Here is a 21,075-nt window from a genome sequence, read left to right on the forward strand (position 1 = left end):
CTCTCCTTGTACAACTTGCCTGTCATTTTCCTAAACCATTTGGCCAAACCTTGGTGAGATTGTCATAAAGATACATTTTATTTATAGAAAAACTACATCATCTACTTCCTGTGTCTAGCCATGGATGTTTAGGAAAATAGCAGTACTTTATAAACACTTGACAACTGAATGTAAACATGAAACCTGCATGATAGCATTATAAATCACCTGAAATTAAATATAAACTATAACTCTTGATTCAGCCAGTAGGAGGAAAAAAATAAAAAAGAAGGAAACTAGCAAACTGAAATCATGTGGCTTGTATAAAGAATACATTATGGTTTAAATTTGGCAATTCATTATACTGTGGCCTGAGGGAATAGACTCTTTGGTTCTAGTATACAGCAAATCCTCTGTCTGAAAACACAAGACTGACCTGAGGTGAAAGGCCATTGCCAATGGCAGGGTTCATGGGATTTGAGGGCCCGGACGGAGGCACAAAGCTGTCTGTATAGCTGGAAAATCCATGCCTGGTGCTGGGTAGGCAATAGGCAGAGCTGCTCTCTGGATTTGAAGGGAGACTGCTTTGGTGCACAGTGCTTGGAGGGAGAGGCTGAGGTCTGTGGACGGTACTGCTTGGATCAGACACCGCTGGAAGCAAAAGAAACATGTTGATATATTTTCCTCCTTTTTTTCTGGCATAATAAATTCATCATGTGAAACTCAACTTGACAGAATTGCATAAGAACTGCATGTAAATACTGGTTAAATAAAAAGGTACGTCTTTAATATTGCTAGATATTTAACTGGCCAGGTAAGTTACATAACAGCTCCGAAAAGACAAAAAATCTTAAGACACACACAGTTTTCAGATAATCCTTAGTGGGTACATGCAGTTCAGAACTGCTAAGAAAATTTATATTTCCATATCTAACATATATAAGATCTAAATATTTTTTAATACATATTAAAAAATGAAAAGCTTTAAAAGCCTGCAGGCTTTCTTCGCCTGGTCACAGCCCAGAAATTCTGCCATGATTTGTAGTAGACCTAGAAATGGATGGGAGAAGCCCTGGGCTTTGCTAAACTCTCTTAATTAGAACGTGACCTGGCAAAAACATTCACCAACAGTTAGAATCCAAATCTAAAGGAGGGAGCAAGAAGAACACAGTAACTTGTCTTACAAAAACTCACCTATAAGGTTTCTCATTATCAGTAAAATCTACCATAGCTTAGATTTGAAGATCTGGCTCCCTCCTCCCCAAATCCATGAAAGTTTATAGAATTTCTGTTAAGTTTAATGTACATTTTTACCAAAATGAGACTTGCTACTACCTCATGTGAAACAAGATGGTCAGAATAGCTGTTTTTTTCCATAATCAGATAAATATTGCAAGTAATCACAGAAGTTCCCAGTGCATCATTATCAAAAGCAACAAAGACAACAAAAAACTGCTACCTCCTTCCCCTGCATCCAGCACAGAGAAAGGGTAGGGAAATGTGTACATTGCTTCACCAAATGCTGCACCCCACACTCTGCAAGAGGCTACTGTTTTTCTAGCTAGCATCCTCCACACATAACCAGCCCTTTCTTGCAGCAAAACAAACCTGAGTTCTTACATGCTTAAAATGAGCAGGCTTGCAAGGTTCTCACTGACTCAGACCCTAAATTAGCAAACACTTATTTTTTCACTTTCAAGAAGAAAATGTTTCTACAGTGAATCAACACAAGAAACCCCCAACAACACTATTTTAACCAAGTACCTGTTGGCTACTGTACCTTGCGGTATGGAGGTGGGTTGGTAGGAGGGCTCAGAGAGCTGGTACGTTGGCAAAGTTGGCATGGCACTGGGTGGAAATCCTCCTGGGATCAGGTGGTTGAAAGCCATCAGTTGATTGGCACCTGCCTGCTTCCTCCATCTAGCACGACGGTTACTAAACCAGACCTACAAAAGTTTTAATTAGGGACATTTGATTTAGTGTTGGTACATCAGGAAAAATGGCATCATATTTGAAATGCAGTTGGTATCTGAGAAGAAATACAGAAGATGCACACCAGGATCAGAGCTCCTAGACAAGAAGAAAGCCCTTGCCACATGTTTCCACAGTTCAACAGACAGGACACAGGAATCCCAAGCCCTAGCTTCCTCTCAAACACAGCCTCTCCTGAGAAGCAAGCTGACTTACACTTCCAAGATTTATTGTTTTTAATAGCAATCAATCACAATCCTTATTGTGCCAGCTTTAACCAGAAAGGGAAAATATCTCTCCATTTGATCTAAGTGCCAGCCAAAGCTGTTTGGTCTGAATGGTATTGTCTTCATAGAGATTTCCTGACAAGTTAGTGGGATTACTTAAGGCACTGTTGGAAGGTGCTTGTACTTGCATGTTGGGATTCTGTACTGCCCTAATGATCAACAGAACTTTAAGCTTCTAATTTGAAAAATACAACCCTCGTGTACACAACACACAAATCCCTCCCAGCAAGCTGTCATGTACTCACATATGTAAAAAACATCTCTTAATAAACTTGACATTAACAGTAGATCAGAATTTCAGTACTATATTAGCATTTCTGAACCACTTTGAAAACTGTTCCCAGGACAGGGTACCAAACAGATGGGGTTCAGATTAGTGCAACATTTTAGCTATAAATCTGCCTTCCTTCACGTCATCCTCAGTTCATGCTTCAAGTTTTCCAAGTCTTGCATGGCTCTTATTGCCTCCAAGAAAGGAAGACGCAAGACTTCACAACGCAGATGTAATAAGAGTTGCAAAACACAAATTGATACTATAGCAATTACTCATGCCACAACTGGGAAGGGCAATCAGCCACAGCAGGGGTGCCTGGACCACTGTGCATCCACACTGCCCTGCTGCAGGCTTAGAGCAACTTCTAGATTACAGCACTTATGTCCTGTTTGAGATAAAGGAGGCTAGGCACATGTGTAAGTAAGCAGAGAGTTGCTCATAACTGTACACCTTGAAGCAGCTGCAACTATCCCCCATCAATACTATAAATTAGGTAAGACCTTAACTGAGTGTTAGCATCTCACAAGGTACATCTGCACAGCCCCTGAGGCAGTCTGGCCTGAAAGTCACTGAGGCTCTCACCCTTCCTGCAAGCTGCTCATGTTGGCTTATGAATCAGCCACCACAGACTGGATTTCTAGGTGTAACATCACAGTTACAAACCATGAGTGGCCCTTATTTAAGAGCATAACAACATTTTGCGCTACAATCTGGGCTACTCCTCTGATTGCCGTTTCCTAGCAGGAATGCTGGGACTCACTGGGCCATCTGGTTTCTGATACAGGCCATCTGTCACCATGTAGTTTGATCTGGCTTCATCCTCTTTGCAGAATAGGATGCTCAGCTCACACAGCTGCCTCCTCCTTTGGCCACAACATCTACTCCTCAATTACACACTCCCACTCCAGTTTAAGATCTAGGAGAGAGGGGTAGGTGGAGCCTCTGTTCTACCTCAGGAATCCCTGTCTGCTTTTTGCTGTACATACTAAACCTACACACATTTTCTGAAAGCAGTTGGCAGGGACAAGGAACAGGAGTGGAGATGCAAGATGTGCAATTGAGCAATAGTTGATGATGGGTCTAGATTCAACAATTTATTTTTTTTCCTCATCCTATAGGCATCTGTATCCTCTTTCTCCTCTCTCTGTACCTCATCCCCTTCACTTCCCTCACTGACATTCAAGTCTAAATTTCTTATTTGCTTCTCAGACTCATTCCACCTGTTTATGTCTCCCAAAGCCCACCAGTCTCTCACTCCTGCAGCAGTATCTTTTGAAAATTACCAAAGAGAAGGAAAAAGGGGCAAGACACACTGAAGAGGCTTTGCAAATGAGCACTTAAGAAGGATAATGGAGGTCAGAGAGGGAGCAGGGAGCAGCAAATGCATGTTGTAATTAGCCTACTCAGGTCATTAACTGTGGCTTTCTCCATGACACTCTCCCTTCTTCAGGTCAAGAGGGTTATCTGATGATCTTTACATGCTTTGAGAATTCTAACTGAACTTCACTACGTGAGTGGATTTCACTCAAATGAGGTAACAAGGCTTTGTTTTGTCTACAGATAAGCATTTGCCTTCAAGCTCTCGATCTTTATTTTAAAACGTCAGATCCCAACATGTAGTTCAGTAGCAATTGATTTGCATTAATGCTCAGTTTTATGCTTTTATTTGGCTCATTTTATAGATTTGCATTTTTCCAGAACTGCAGATACATATTAAACACCCCTGAACGGGACATACTCAATGGTATCAAAGCCCCCAGCAGCCCTGCACTGGACATATTTGCACAGAGCTCTGTTGCCACCTGGAGCCCTGTTAAATTACATGGGACTGACTCTGCAGTGGTGCAGGAGCCTGCCTGAGCTGTGCAGAAACAAGGCTGTGTACCACCACCTCACTCCTATGCAACTGGGACATGCTACAGGGATGGTTCACGACTGACACCCATGCTCATGCTGCTGGCACAGATATGGCTCCAGGCTCATCACTCCAGCCACTGCCACCCCATCAGCCACAGCACACACCTTCTGCCACTTGCCCTGGCTTCTGGCCCTCCCCAGGCAGCAGGCAGATGACACCTGACTAACACCAGAGTTAATCCAAAATTAACTCACCACAGAATAATTCTGGTTGGAAAAGACCTTTAAGATCACTGATTCCAACCATAACCTAATTCTACCAACCATTAACCTAACTCTACCAAGTCCAGTGCTTAAACCATGTTCCTCAGCACCACATTTATGTGTCTCTTGAACTCCAGGGATAGCAGTTCAACCACCTCCCTGGGCAGCATATTCCAATGCCTAAATAACTCAAACCTAAATATTTTATTTACATTTTATGTAACATGTACTAAAATTAGTCAGATCCCAAACTTTAGTCAGTAGCAGTTACATTCTATGTTAACTGAAATTATTTATTATTTTTAAATCATAGTATTTCACTTAGACTACGTTTGGCTGCCTTGACTTATTCTTAAGAGTTTAGATCTTTTATTTTTTAAATCAACATGTATGAAGAATCCATGTGTGCTATTACCACCAATTAAAGAAATTTTGAAAAATTTTGCCAATATCAAGCCAAGACTTAAAAATAAATCTAGTCACCACAAGTTAAAGTGTCTGCATGGAAACGTATTGTAAACACCCTGTGAAATGTTTTATTTTGTTTGTAGATTTCCGACATGATTTAAACACTATGTCTTCTTAACGTTCAGCAAATTTCAACTTCCGACAGCATGACAAAACCCTCAACTTATGAATGGCCTTTTCATATTGATCAGGTTGCCTATAGGACTCCTCTGTTGTCCCACACCCTCCCTTCTGAGAGGGCTGCGATCATCACCTGGGTGCAGAGATGCTCAGAGTATAATGCAGCCCCTGGTGAAGATCACCAGTGTCACATGGTGAGAAAGGGCCAACCTTCAGTGGAGGTAAAAAGAAAACCAACTCCAAACTGGGCCCACTGAATCTGCCAGACTAATGTATCTTGTGTGTTGCCTTCACCAGCAACAGCACAGATCTCAGTGGAAGGCAGACCTATCCAAGACAATACTCCAAATCGCCACTACCACACTGATTGACCTATAGGAAAAGCAGCAGATAAGCAAGCTACTGCATTTTGGAGCCTCAAAATATAGTGCTCTTACACCAAGAGTATTGTGTCCGAAGGAATATGATCTACTTGTCTTGCTGTAACGTGCAGGAGCTAAAATTAGGTCAACATTATCCTTGGAGCTGTGCAAATGCAGACCAGGGCAGAGGAAATGTGGCTTGTCTAAGGGACCCAAGCATCCCAAAGCAATATCTGCAACAGAAGCCAAGTCACATTCATTTTAGTGAGGGTCTGGCTCCCCAGTTTCTGTGGCACTTTTAAAGATGGAACATAAATTACCCAGATGATTTGGGAACAGAATTGTACCTCAGTGTCTGGCTGAAGTTCACATCTCAAACACAGAACTAAAGAGGATGAAATTTAGAGCAAAAGGAAAAGAAAAAATAGTCCTTTAAGGGAAGGAGGCATTGGAGGCTCCAGTTTTTCAAGCATCTGGAACTGGACTGAAAAAGATATAACTCTGCAACAGGAGATTAAAAAAAGTATTTTACACTGGTGTAGAATGGATGATATGAACTAAAGAGGTTTCTCCCATCTCTATTTTCTAATATTTAGAACCTGCATTTTATATGCATTTTTCCTTTAAGTAGTTTGCAAGTGACCGTGCCAACATCTTCTTGCATTGATCTCAACAGGATATTCTTTAAAAGATGCATTTATTCACTTGGGAACACACTAGTGTAATTAGCCTTGACATTTCAACAGTCTGATCATAAACACAGAGTGCTCTATGTGCTTTTAAGGCAAAAAGATCTCTGATCCAACCAGGCAAAACATTTGAGATGTGAATTTTGCAGGAAACCCGTGGATATGTTGTTATACACAATCCTGACCACTGCAAACATGAGTGCCAAAACCACACAAAGTCAAAAGACTGATGTATTGTTAATGGCACTTCTAATTTTAGATGGGGAGGTGTTTTTGTTTTTTTTTTTTTTCCCCTTGCCTTATGATTTTTTCATGGTAACTCCCACCCTACACTACTCCCCACCTCTCCCTTCTTCCAAAATTCACATGTTCAAACTAGAGCCTGACCATGCTGGAAGCAGGAGCCCTTATTGGGTGTGCTGCCAGGGACTGATGCCCAGAAGCAATGGGGCTGCCTTGCAAAGAGGGGAGGCTCACAAAGGAAACTCCTTCCGGAGTTGACTCCACTACCTTTGCACAACATGGCAGCATGACTTCTAAAGACAACAAGTGTCTGGTCCTGCAGCCCCTGTTGCTGCTGGACCTACATGTACTTCAGCAGCCTTCAGAGCAGCCTGTGCAGGCACTTCCACCCTCTCACCAGGCCAATGGCTGACACCAGCCTTCATGCCTGCCCAGCCCACTGAGAGTTCATTCAGATAACACAAAACAGCAGGGAAAAAAAGAGGGGGGGAAAAAAGGAGGCTCCATTTTTTTTTCAGTAGGGCAAGTTCTATCCCAGCTCACCATGGTATAAGATGGGCTCCAGGGAGATCACTGCCAGGGACTAGAAGACGGAGTAGAAACAGAATTGATTTTTAACAATAACTAGTTGGTAAACCAGCTCCATTGTGACATCTGCACACCCCCAGCCTCACAGGAATAAGATCTACTGTGCAGGCACAGAGGCACGCTGTGGGTAGGCCTGTCTCCTCCAGCATGCCCAAGCAGTGCTGCCAGCCTACTGAGAACAACCTGCCATGGCCACCAGTGGGAACATTGCAAGGCTGCAGGTTCTCTGGCTGGGGTATGACAGGAACCATTGTTCATGGTGATGGGAAGTCATGCTGGTTGGGTTACAAGGAGTTATCAATGTGAAGGAAACCAGAGTTCTTTTAAAACAAACAGGAAAAAAAAAAAGCCACCACATGCATACAAAAAACCCACAAAAAAATCAACACCACCACAAAATAAAAAAGGGAAAAAGACCAGACAAAAAACCACCAGGCTCTGCCAAAGGGAAAGAGCACTTCCAACCACCTCCCAGTGTGATCCAACATGCTCAACTCTCATAGGTTTCTTTGAAAAGACTTTGACTCAGTCCTACACAAATACTTCTAAAACACTACAGCTGAATAGTTCTGCAAAATATTGAGCAATAAGCAAATTGAACTGTGTATTTATGAATTAAAGCTCCACTAATTGGAGCCCTTAGGCAGCCAGGACTAGGAAGAGAATCAAAATCACATCCCTTCTTTTCCTTTATATTTAAATGTTTTCTTGAGCCTGCATATGTTTGTAGTTGGCTAATTTACCCATAAGAATTTCTCCTTTACCCCAGGAAAAAATAATCATCTGCAATTACAGGGTTATCTACTACAAGAATGCACACAGCATTCTCTTTCTTTATCCTATATATGATGCAAGAGGAGCAGCTTCAAGAAAAGGCTCTTTAAATTCTCCATAAACCACACCAGGAATAACTGTAAATATCTGCTGGAAGGTCTTTAAAGTTCCTAAATCTCCCCCACATTTGTTTACAACATCTCCTCATAGCACCATATAGTTCAGCATACAAGCTCAAACCTTTTCAGAGGAGCTGAGGTTAAATAAAGACTCTTTTGGCACAGAACTCCATCCTCTATGAGCTCCCAGTGAGTGCTTTTCCCTGTTTACTCCTGAGACAGCTAAAGCTGAAAGATTGGATTTCAGAGCTTCCAAACCTTACTACTAGCTTAAGAGACATCGTTTCTTCTCTCACCTTTCTCCTCACTATCTCCTCCAAACCATCTCTCCCCCTCTCTGCGTCACAGTGAAAGAGAAAACCATATGAAAGCACAGCACTTAAAAATACTTTTTTAAAATTATCATTTTTCTTCCAGTTACTCAAGACTTCTGAGCTCTTGGGACCTCTTATTTGCTGAGGCTGTAATATACTTTATACAACAGCTTACAAGCTGATTACAAGTTTGACATGGGAACATTCAACCCCATCCTAATAGCCTGGAGACATCTGCCTGAATGTTCAGAAATGCTTGTTTGATAAACAGTATTCTACTTTTTGAGTGTTTTCAAGCAAACCAATTTAAATCTGGGATTTAGCTGAGAAGAATCTTCTCAGGACATGATGTACCTATGTTCTGTAATTTTTACTTCCGCTTTTTTACCATTATTCATGGACTAAAAAAAAATCTGAACTAATTTTCCCTGTTGCCTTTTGAGGTTAAGCAGGGAGGCCACGTGCCAGCAGCTTCCCACAACAGGACCTCCTGCCCCCCATAATCCCATACAGCTGGAGGCATGTCCTCAACATGGTCCAACACACAAGTCTCACACATCACATTTCTGATCATTTGCGACACCTGCCTTCAACACAGCCCAGAAAGATTGGTCTGACTAGCCAGCCCCCATTGGCCAAGGCAGGCTCCTTGCCCTCCACCTGTCACAGGACAAACCTGAATATTATTTTAAAATTCTTTACCAAAAGACTTAAGTAAACACCTATCACTGTCAATCTGAGATAGGCTCCATACTGCTGCCAAAGTTTGTCTGCATCATCCGTGCCTAAAAATAAGCCTGATGTGGGAATCAAAATGTGGCCAGAAAAGATGCTACCCACTTCATTCCTTATGCACTATTCGTTACAGAAACCATAATGCACTACACTGAAGCTCAGAAAGAGCCTTTGATCATTATCTACACTGAGGAGAATGTTGCTTTTAGAATTTGCCTTCAGATTGAGTCAGTAAAAACAGGGCATTGACTTCAGGGCTTACACTGCAACTTAATGGTGGTTTTGATGAGGTTTTAAACTGGACCAGTAAAGCACTGCATGTCTGAGATTTTTACTTACAATACATAAATCTTTAATTTCACATTCCCAGGGACTTTCCATTTATTATTTTTTTAATAAAGGCTCATCATAGGTCTTTGGGACTCCACTTATGTTTCTGAATTATATTTGATGTATGCACAAGACCAAAGAACTTTCCTCTTCCTGCTGCATGCAATGTGCAGAAAAGAGCCAGGTGCCTTTGGAAGAGGCAGCAGAAGAGGTTGTGCTGGCTCCACACCACAGCAAGGCTCAGACATGGGGCAGTAAGACTCAGTAGTCCTCGAGTGGAAAGGCACTGAAGAAATTGCAGGGAGCATTTTAACTCCCCATCACACCCAATGCTGAAGTATTTGCTGTTATTACAGTTATACATCTCATGACTCTTGCAATGTGGAGTTTGTTGCAACATTTTCCCCCCCAAAACAGCCTTTCCTATCCCCATGATTAAGTACACAAATAACATTCACAGCGTAAAGGTTGTTTTCTGTTGTTTGTAGTTTACAAAAAATTCCCCTTAGGGGCTGAAAAGTTCTAAGTTTGGTCTCAGCCCAGAGGCAACATTTTCCCCCCTTCCTTCAGCCAGCTTAGAAACATGCATTTGGTTTCTCTTCAGCAGTGGGAAAGTGAGAAAATAAATGATTTGGCATTTAAGACTCTTTCTTTCACGGGTGTTCAGAGACTGCCTTGGGGAAGAAAGAGAAGGGAAGCACGGGGGTGGCAGGGTAGGAAAAACAAAACATGAGATGTGAGCACTACACTGAGGGACTGAGGGAATAGCAAGATCAGTCCAGTTGTAATCAATTAAATAACTTCCTAGACAATGTAAAACAACTCTATAAAATTAGTCCTCAAAGTTCCAGAGAAGAAAATTGCCTGGGCTCAGCCAGACTCAGGATGCAAAGAGCCAGATCTTCTAGACAATGCTTGATCAGGAAGCAGTCAGAGATCTTTGTGTATATAACATAACATTTGGTATCTCTGATCTCCATCATACTGTTACCAAAAAAGATGTGTGACTAAGAAAGCCTGAATGCTACATCAGTATGGCTATCCAGCCCTCTCAGCCCCAAGTCTTTAGGGTTATTTTCTTTTCACAGGTCATCTTTTATTTCATGCCCATCATAGGTGACTATTTTAAGGGGCTACGGAGAGGTGCTGAATGCTGATAAGGCAAATCCTCTATCCCTTAATCCACTGCTAAATCACTCTGCCAGGCTTCAAGGGTACCAAACAGATGGAGTGCACTAGGAAACTGCCCACAGGCTGGCTACTTCAACCCCAGCTCATCTTTAATCCAGGAAGGTTTTGTTCTGGTATTTTAATCATTGATTGACTGCGAACTTTCTTCCATGCTGGGTTAGGTAAAATATCCATATGTCAGAGGTACTGGGGAATTTGTGAGGCTGTAGGTCATAGGAGTGGTGTGAGATGGGATGCGTCTCAAGGGAACCAAGGAAGCCATAAGGAATGTAAAAAGTCATAGGGTTAAAGCCACATTAAGACAGCTGTTATGTTAATGAGAGTTCTGCTTTTCTTCTAGCTGTGGGTCATTGATTTAGAAAAACACGAACAAGGTCTTTCATTTTATCGTATTTTTCCACTGACGCTAAAATAGCCAAAAATATCATAACCTAGATCCTATTTGTCCTGCTACCAGAGCTTATGTAGGAAGTTATCTTTATTATGTTTGTGCATAGATGATTCCCAGGGCTCAGTCTTACCTGGCCTAAGTCTATACATGAAGCTGTTTTGCAAGCATTTAACTTGGTAAACATGTTAAGAAAAGAGTCATGCAGCACTGGGTTTGCCTTCCAAATTCATTCATACATCTGATTTTCTCTCAGAGTCATAACAAACATTTTACAAGAAATGTGGTGTGAAGTCTTCAGCTAAAGCATTTATCAGGTAAAACTGAAAAAGTCTGGATCTTTCAAGACAGACACTCAGTAATACAGGCATGCTGCAGTAGGTGTGCCTGTCTTAAAGTCCAGGGGATATTTTGTACTGTTTATTTCAGTCTGCAGAGTCTGAATGTCTTGAGCTGATCTCCAAAGGAGATCAGCCAAATTCACCTGTATCCTTGGTTAGATCATAAATTACCACTCATTTCTCTTCCTTGGTTAGGTCATGAGCTACAACATTTTGCTTGTCACCCAGCTGCATATTTGCTTTTGAACACTTGCAGCTCAAACTGATTTAAACTGGGCATGCTTTTTCAAATTACTCTTAGATGTCACATAGTGAAAGAGCAGCAAAGGATTCTGCCTGTGCTGTTAAACTTCTCACAAGACATGCTTCTGTGCTGTGAAATGGAGTAAGTCCTAGTCTGAACCTGAACTCCTGTGTGTAGTTTATTCTACAGTTGTTTGGCTCTTATTTGCCTAGTCTTGAACATCTGAAAATCCACATTCGTGCCTTTCTTAATTTAAATCAACTCCATGGTTTACTCCTCCAGCACATTAGCTTATTTTGGACAATCCAGATCTACATGAAGTTCTGAAGACCTAACACTTATTTGAGGGTTTATTTTCCTTTTAATTAAACTGACAGTGGGGATAAAAGAGATACCACAAGGTTTAAATCAAGTCAACTTCAAAAGCAAACCTAAAAGTAAACTGCAGATACCACACCAGTAACCCTGCTCGCTTGCATGGCTCTATAGACACATTGTCCTTTTCAAAATGTTTTTGTCTTCTCTGCTAAAGCCTGAAAGACCCAAACAACAACAGATGAAATCAGTTAAATAACTATAAACTGGCACAACAGCTGACCTGATTACATGCAGAGTGCTGTCAAATGCATAAAATAAACAAACTGGGATAACAGACATTCTTTTCCTAAAGCTCACTATTATATTCATGGTAGGTATGGAACAATTACTGGGGAGAAAACAAAGTTTTTTTCAAAGCAGTTGTTGCCTTAAAAAATTGGAAAACCAATGTTTACGTACAGATGCAAAACCCCCTAAGGCTTTGAACAATGTAGTTTCACATTTTCTCTCTACCCCAGGACAGGATCACGTGAGAAAATAAAAGGACAAAACATGCTATCAGAAAAGAGAATTCCCTTTGTTAGGCAGCTTTTAAGTATATACCTGGACACGAGCCTCAGTGAGTTTGGCTCTTTGTGCAAGTTCCTCCCGGGTATAAATATCAGGGTAGTGTGTCCTCTCAAAGGCTCTTTCCAGCTCTTCCAGTTGCTCTGCTGTGAAGGTTGTCCTGCTGCGCCGCTGCTTTCTTTTTAAAGGTAAATCTGGTTCAGAATCGATGTCGGAGCCTTCGTCAGACTGGGGTGCTGATGCTCAAAAAGAAAAAAATTAAAGACAAAAATGAGCTTTAGTTGAGGGGGGGGAAAATAAAATATTGGATTATTGGATCAACTGACAATTTCTTCTTATACAGAAAAAGCTGCTTTTCCCCCATGACTCAGAACTGGGTTAGTAAACTTAAAAATTAAGTTAGAAATTATTCAGACTTAAATGTTACGTTGTGAAAACTTACTCAAAGTATTGTCAGAAGTTCAACTAGGAGTTTAGCACCTTTTCCTGGCCCACAAATGCCCGAGGATCTCTAGGAATCTTCTTCAGAAAACAAATTATTTCAACTCCTCCAACAGTTTGCAAGTGTTTTAAGAATTTGAGCAGTACTGCTTAGTCCCAAGCAATCAGATACAAATACAGATACAAATCAGATACAGAACAGAACAGCTACAAATACTTGTGTCACTGGTGTGCGTGTTGTCACTGAAATACTCCAACTCTATAGACATACATCCATGAGACCTTCCTATAGGTCCACCACTAAAACCTTATTGCTGAAATGATTATGGAAGTGATTACAAAGGTAGGAAGAACGCTGTTGAAGAAATTTCTTTCTCATACATAATATTTATTTCATGTAATGTATATTATTGCTCTTACACTCTGAAAAGTATTTTACTTTTTTGTGTTAGTGTGTCTCAGCAAATTTAAACATTCCCTTATCTGCAACTTACTTGCCTGTCTTGGGACCACCTAACATGACCTTAAGACAGGCAAGACAAGTGTTGACATTGGAAATAAAAAAAATTGACATTCACATTGCACAGAGAAGTCCTATAAGAATAGCTCAAAGCAATAATTTTACTTGACTTTTCCAGTTACTAAAGTAAGAGGATTCCAGCCAATGTGATGGCCAGCCTCCAGGGAACACTCCAGGACACAACTGCAAAACAGCCAGGCTGTGTTGGACCACAGTGTCCCTGACACCCTGTCCCTAGTCAGTACTTATGGCAGGCTGGCAAGAAAAGGACCATGTACAGCATGTCCATCACTCAGGAAGGGGCTACCAACTCTTGCCATCAGCCGTTTAAAGAGAAATCAGAATCAAAACTCCTACTGGGTTTCTTGGATGGGGAGGGAGTGAGATCAGACATGCAGCCAGCTCCTGGCATCACTGCTTGTTTCCCCCTGTGTTCCCTGGCAACAAAGTGGACTTCAGCTACAGCCAACCACAGCTGAACTGATCTCTAACTGTGGAGGCAGCAAAGCCTTTTCCAGTACCTGACCACATTCTCTTTCTCCAACATGAGCCAAAATAGTAGACTTTCAAAGCAAGTTTTCACTTGCGTTAGCTACTGTCCCAAGCCACAAGCCTTCCCTCTTCCCAGAGTCTTCAAGGGAAACCACCTAAAGAGGGCAGACATTCCCCAGTGATGCTGAAACTGCTTGTTCAGTTGAGACACAAGCATTGCTTCCACTACTTCAACAGTTCCAAACAAATTCTTGATATAGGCATTGATTTAAAATAACCTTCTTGATGCGATTTATTTGAAAGTAATTGAGAACACAGAGCCAGGAAGAAACAATTGTTTTCTCAAGCTCCAACTAAACCCTCTACCATGTTCATGTCTAGTTATCTTACATTTCCAATTTCACCCAAGCTGTTTGAACAATAAATACACTTAATCTCTTTACTTGGTGCTGTACCATGAGAAAGTGCTTTTTTAGAAAACTCAGCTGAAGAGTTTATTCATTTCTGCATAAAAAAAAAAAAACAAAACAAAAAAACCACAACAATTACTGCTAGACCAGAGGATCTTAATTGAAAGCTGCCTTCGTTGTCCAGGCATCATCAATATCTTGGACCCAACATGCATAGGAAATCAGGAAAGACTCCCATATTGATTAGTATCGATATACCATGAAAAAGCCAAACTCTCAGAGTCTCTTACTTGCAGGGAAATTTTGTCCCAAGTAAGACTGGATTAAGCTATTCTGGTTCTTGAGAATATTGTCCTCAAGAACAAAGGAGAATCATCACAAACATCCTATCCCAAACAGTGTAAGTTCATTCCTTATTAAACAGGCAGCCTAGGGTATCCCAAAATGAACACAACACCTCATCTAAATGATATATCCCAAATCTTCTGAGTTGTGGTTCCTAGTGACAGAACTCCCTCAAACATCTACAGGTATACCTGTAAAAAGACAGTTTAAACTGTGCAATTTAACGTGGATATTAGGTATAAATTTCTCGTGTGAATTCCTTCACCAAATGGGTGGTAAATATAAGGAGACCTACAATGATCTCTCCAAAACTGCTTTATAAGACTTAGAAAAATCATGGGTTGTTTCCCTGCACCTGACATTCATGCAGCAGTGAGAATAAAGAACGGAAGCATTAACTTAATTCCATTTTCATTATAGCTTTACATATCATTAAAAAGCATAAGAGAAGTACAAAGGTAAAAAAACTTGAACAGAGTCCAGGACAATGTGTCTAATAAATTGCAAACATTTAGAGAAAAAGCAATAAAATTAAGCCAGGGAAAAAACTTATATTGAATGAAATGGCTTTCATATCTATCTGATTTCATTGATGTTACCCTTTGCCAAGCCTGGCTGCTATGTGCAGATTCATTGAAAACATTGAGTTCCTTGTCTTGTATAATCTGCAATGTTAAAATTAGACAAGTGTAATCTCAAATTACTGCTACAAGCCCATTTTACAGACTACACTATTTTTATTTCCTACAAGGTGTTCTTAAGGGTTATTAGTTTCAAGGAAGTTTTTACTTTTATTTTTTCATCTTATTAAAATTTTAATAAACTTCTATGTAGGTAAGAAGCCTAGCTAAACACAAATTAGATATACCTCAGTCTTTAATAAAAGCAGTATTTATTTATATATGCTCAATAGCTTATTGCCCTTGTGCTAAGCAGTACCTCACTAATAGATCCATTGATTTCCATGATACAGAAAGATAATACTCAACACAGGTAGAAGGGGTCAGATTTTAGGTGGACTATGTGTACCCCCATCACCTTCACAGACAGACAACACACATATCACTAACCTTTACAGTTGTCTTAATGATCTCAATACTCAAAGCCCTCAAGCTATAAATAGGAGAAACAGGAGTCGGAAAGACTGATCAGTACCCTGGGAAATCCCAGCCAGAGTCCTGGGGATCACTGTTTCCCGCCTTACTGCACAGCTCAAAATGGGAGAGGCAGCCAAAACCACTACCAGTAGCTGAGCCATGAAGTTTAATTAAAGCAGGAATTACAGAATTAAAGAGCAATTATTTGTCCCTTAACCCACTTCACGACCTGCCGGGTGGCCTGAGGAAAGCTACATGCTGGTTATCACCACAAAATGCGAGAAGCCTCTGCCCGGTGTTGGAGGCATTCGGTCACTGGGAGCTCTGCAATGATCTCTTTTCCAAACACTGTAAATAGACATGTCAGGACAAAAAAAAACCACAAAAAACAAACAACAAAATCATGCCCAAGAGGTCATTCTGTAGGTTGTTCTTCCTCTCAGCAAGACATTTCATTTGAATAATTAAATAACAAACATGACAACCATTTAAAACTCATACATAATGGCTGCAGCGCGGCGCACCTGACAAACGCAGGCCAAGAGGGTTATCTGTCCACGACCTGCAGGGAGAGAGCTTCTCTGGCAATCCTTCTCTCTCCGTGACACTTTACAAAATGAAATTTTACACAGCCTTTTCCTCTGAGCATAACAGCCTGCGGTCTGCCCTAGACAAATACTGTAAAGCCACGGATCTCGCTATAATAAGAATAAAAAAACCCAACATACCGAAGTTCAGGGAAGGTTCTGGTGGCAGCTTTATTTGCTAGCGACCCTCCCCCATTCTTCCCATTTCTTTATTTGTGCCAGATTACCCTCACAGGCTCTCTCTTCCGTGCCACGTCTCTGTTCCTTCAGGGCAGGGTGTCCTGCACCGGGAGGGCACGGGCAGCGGGGCACAGCCCGGCAGGACGGGGGTGACCTCCCTCGTGTCTCCTCGGGTGCCAGCGCAGAGGAGCGCAGCAGGGCCGCTACCCCCACACAAACCCACAGCAAATGACAAATGACACTTTCTCTTTGTGATCTTTGGGATTTTTGTTGACTTATTGGGGAAGGCTTTTGTTGGGCCCTCAGCAGCGGCCTGTGGCTGAGGCCTATTCGGCCGATTTCCACGCTCCATCTGTGGTATCCATCAGCAGGGCCTTCGCCCGCATTCAGGGCTCTGACACCTGCCTGGCAGGATGCGGGAGGCACAAAGGAGGCTGTGGCGGAGGCGAGGGGGGCGGTGGGCCAGGGGGGCCGGGAAGGGCAGCCAGGGTGAAGGGGATGCACAGCAGGGGTTAATCCGAGCTACCCCCTCCCCAAACCTCGGCACCTGGAGGTGTCCCTCCACGGCTGCCTCCCCCTGCAGAGGTAAAGGGGCTCAAGCGCAGCCCTCCATCATACTGTGGGTGAATTAACAAGGAAAGGGAGGGACAGAGGGAAAAAAATCCACCCCAGGACGTGGGCTGTCAGAGTCACCCCAGGCACCCGCTAAATAAACCTCCAGCGCTGGCTTTGCTGCAAGGGCTGGCAGCAGGGGTAGGTGGCCAGCAGTGCATTCCTGTCCAGATCCTTGTTTTTGTTGGGGTAGGCTTTCAGCAGCTGGTGTTTCAACAGTTGATGACTAGAAACATGTCAGCCGTCCTTTCTTTCCTTAAAAGTCCAAGGGAAAATAATACGGCATCTTTACTTCCTACTTACAGAGCCCCTCTCTCCTTTCCTCTGAGCAGTACCGTTTCAGGGCTGGTTTATATTTGCATACAAAATATAAGGAAAACTCTCGAGCTGACTGACTACCCCTCTCCCAACACAGTGGCCCTTCATTTTGCTCTTTCTGGCCTGGGGAAACCTGATGCCAGGCTGCCCTCTCCTCCTCCTCCTGAAACCTCACTGTCACAGCAAGGAGCCATTAAAAAGAAAATATGCCCTGCCAGGTCTGTTCTAATCAAAACAGGACAAATAAACTCTGACACTCAACAACTCCCCGAGTGCCCACAGCCCTGGGCGGAGACTACAGATTAGTTATGAGTATAGCAGGCAGCAGGGGACAAGCTCAGGGGGTCTGGAGTCACCCCTCAGCCACCTGTGAGCTGTTTAAGACACCACAACCAAACACTGTGTATCCAAATTAAAGCATGCTCCCAAGATTAGAACAGCACCCCAAAACTTTAGGTTGTGTTGTTCCCACCAAAACACTTTTGGCAAATTTACCAGAACTCAGAGCTGCATTTTTATTCAATTCACAATTCACTTTGTGCTTCACCATCAATGCGATAAGTGGAGAGAGGAAAGATCTGGGTATGCCAAGTTTCCCTCTCTTAGGTTTAAATTAGCCCAAAATTTGTTAGTAGTTGGACTCTTCTTTGAGAGGGAAAGGAAAAGCAAGTTTACAAAAAAAAAAAAAAAAAAAAGAAAGCAACCCAACAGAAAAAAATACCACAAGAACAACAGAAAGTCATAACAGAATTCTCAGTGGGGTGAAGATGAAGCACACCAAATGCTGCTATGTGTTCCTTTTCCCTGTTAAAACTGAAAAATTTAGACCAGTAAATATATGAGAAAATTCTCAATCTTGCTAGCAAACAGGATATCTAGTACCATATGAAATGCTCACAAGTAGTAAAATCACTTTTAACTTTCTCCTGGCATTTTGACTATGATATACTAAAAAGCAAGAAAGGAAACTAAAAATCAAGCCTCTGTTCCAGACATGAGTATCGCTCATCTACCAAGGATTAAGTCACACTTCAATTGCTCTTTTGAAACCCACTGCTATTTGCAAAGGGCATACTTAAAAAAACATTGTAAATGGCTTTTTTTTTTTTTTAATTCCACAGGCACTTTACAAAAGTCTTAAGTGAGAGAATGAGAGAAATGCAGAGAAAATATGTTGCTGTTTAAGTAAACCAATCAATAAGAGTAATTAATCCTTTACTGGAATTGAAAAAAAAAGCAACCCCATCTCCTGTGAGCTCTAAGCTGGAAAGTCATCACAGAAAGGGAAAACCCACCACAATGGTGATAAAAGTGACCTCCTTAAGATAAGTGGATGGTATTTTTATTTTGTTTGGACTGATTCACATAGAGAAATGTGCTTTGTACAGCCAAGCGAAAAGGAAAACAGTAGCTGCAGTAAAAGGAAATGGCCAACAGTGACTTTTATTTACAATTACCAAGAGACAGGCTATTATTGACCATATGTGCCACAATCGCCCTCCTTATCATGGGTTGGCCATCATGTCCATTGGGAGCTGTTAATGAACTGGGTAATTGAGCTGCTGACATGTGTTACCAAAACAAAACAATAGGAAGAAGAGACAAATGAACATTTTATTTGCCAATCAGAGTAGGTTCCGCTTTTCAGAGAGCTGTGCCTAAGTAAGTGGCTGAATACATAAAACAGTGCATTGAAGGCAGGCAGATGCATGCACAATAATGGTTAACTGACAGCCTATGGCCCATCTGTGCTTAACATTTTGTTAAAGAAATTACTTGACTTGCTAAAGAGACAAATCATACAGCTGCCCCAAGTGCTGCATTATAAGAGATAAATCATTAGCTAAACTGTTTCATGCTTAAAATGACAATGCATATTAACAGTTATGCAGGGACATTTTGTCAGCACAGCTTGATGCAGTTATAACTTAGGAAAAAAGTGACAGCTCATAGCTATTCAATGATTTCAACTCAGAAGGGAATGACAACACTGTGAAAACAATTTCACCATGCTAATAGAAAACTCAGTGTCTTCTTTTTAAAAATAGAGTTAATTTTTTTTTTAATGATTAAATAATATGGAAAGGAAAAAAATGACCAGTGCCTAACTGTTCTGCACCATTAATCTGCTAGCATGTACTTCATTCAAAATCACAGAGCATCAAAAAGGAACACATTCCATTTTAAATATCAAAGACTGCATCACCAGCACTAAGAATAAACAGCTAATTCTCAACTGTGCATGAAAGGATAAAGAATTTCTAGAGTGAAAGAAAGGGAAGAGGAAACCGCAAACTACAAAAATCTCTTCTTATTCCCCCACCTCCTCTTCCAAAGAGATTTGTTTTGTTGATACAAGTAACATTTCACTACTTAACAGCTTTGCACATGGGCCTGATCCACTCACGTTTCACTGCTGTATATTTGCACCGGGAATTACTATCATTTTAATTTTATATTGTAAACTAAAAAAGGGAACTGTAGGTTAGTACTCAGATCCTATTGTACAGATAGTGCACATGCTGTACTACCCAAAAAAAAACCAACAAGAAATGTTATTTGGTCTAACTGGTCTAGCCTGTGGGAGGTTTCCCTGTGATTTCAGAGGCTGGTGCCCATCGTAGGGTTAGCTCAGGTTTAAAGACTAAATCAAAGTTGTACAGCTACGACTTTCCCCACAAAGACAGGACTGCCTTGCTGACTTTGTACAGTTTCTGTTCACTGGCCCAAAAGGACTCTGCTGCATCCACCAGTACAAGAGCAAAGCTGGATTCAGGCAACTTTGGCCCTGGCTCAATGCTTCTCATCATTCCCAGCAGATCCAGGGAATGGAGTTCAGTGAGAAGGAGCTGGCACTGTGATAACCCCGAGTATGAGCACAAGCCTGTACCATCACACTGTCACTGGACTCTGAGTCACCCCGGACAGTCTCTGAATACAGCCTATTGACTTGGAGAGAAAGGCTTTTTGAAAGCCACGCAGAGGAGTCACAAGCACACCCCGTTGATTTTCACCGGGAGCTCATGAGTGCCCACAACAGGGGCTTTTCCAGCCTTTCCCACAGGGACCATCCGTGGCAATGCTGCAAACACAAGTACTGTTTTTAAGTATTGCAACATCTCGTCTTCAAAAAACATGAGATTTCAAGGAAAAACTTCCAGATGACTAAAAGAGACACAAACACACAAAAACACCAACTTTGCCTCCTAAATTTAGAAAAAGGTGAAGAAAACTAAATACTCAAATCTGAATGAGGTTTGCTCTCAACAACCTTTAGTAAGTTTATATTTTAGATGATAATTTAATATAAAACACAAGAAGACTTAAGAGGAAAGCAAAATCTTTCTTTCCATGTCCCAGAACATACTAAGAAAGGTTTGGCATCTTGTCTTCAAGCCAGTATCAGCTGATGAAAGAGCCGATCGGTAACAGATTAAAGCTGAAAACACTCGGTATCCTGGGAGATGGAATTTGTCAGCTGAGAAATTAAATAAAGCAAATGAAGGAGTCCCTGGATAAATAATGAGACTGTATTAGTGAGTTAAAGCATTGCAAGTAATAGAGCTGTCAGCAATCTCACTGTGCAGGCAGTATGGATTCTTCAGAAGAAAAAAAATATCTATAATTTATATTTGGCTCAATCCTGTGCA

The 21,075-nt window shown here is 41.5% G+C and overlaps 1 protein-coding gene across 5 annotated transcripts in view; it reads right to left on the minus strand.

Annotated features, from left to right (window-relative positions):
* Positions 1 to 21,075, minus strand: part of PAX3 (paired box 3) — a 78,186-nt gene that overhangs the window by 13,865 nt on the left and 43,246 nt on the right. For 2 of the 5 annotated variants that reach the window (XM_051626863.1, XM_051626862.1), the window contains exons 5-7: positions 12,460 to 12,665; positions 1,760 to 1,925; positions 416 to 630 (exon numbers count right to left, since the gene is read on the minus strand). In XM_051626863.1, coding sequence (XP_051482823.1) covers positions 416 to 630; positions 1,760 to 1,925; positions 12,460 to 12,665 — 587 coding nt within the window. Of the gene's footprint in view, positions 1 to 415; positions 631 to 1,743; positions 1,926 to 12,459; positions 12,666 to 21,075 lie in introns of those variants that run through there. The other 3 variants (XM_051626864.1, XM_051626865.1, XM_051626867.1) reach the window with 2 other exon arrangements.

This window comes from Apus apus, chromosome 8 (assembly GCF_020740795.1).
Source record: "Apus apus isolate bApuApu2 chromosome 8, bApuApu2.pri.cur, whole genome shotgun sequence".
Taxonomy (NCBI): Eukaryota; Metazoa; Chordata; class Aves; order Apodiformes; family Apodidae; genus Apus; species Apus apus.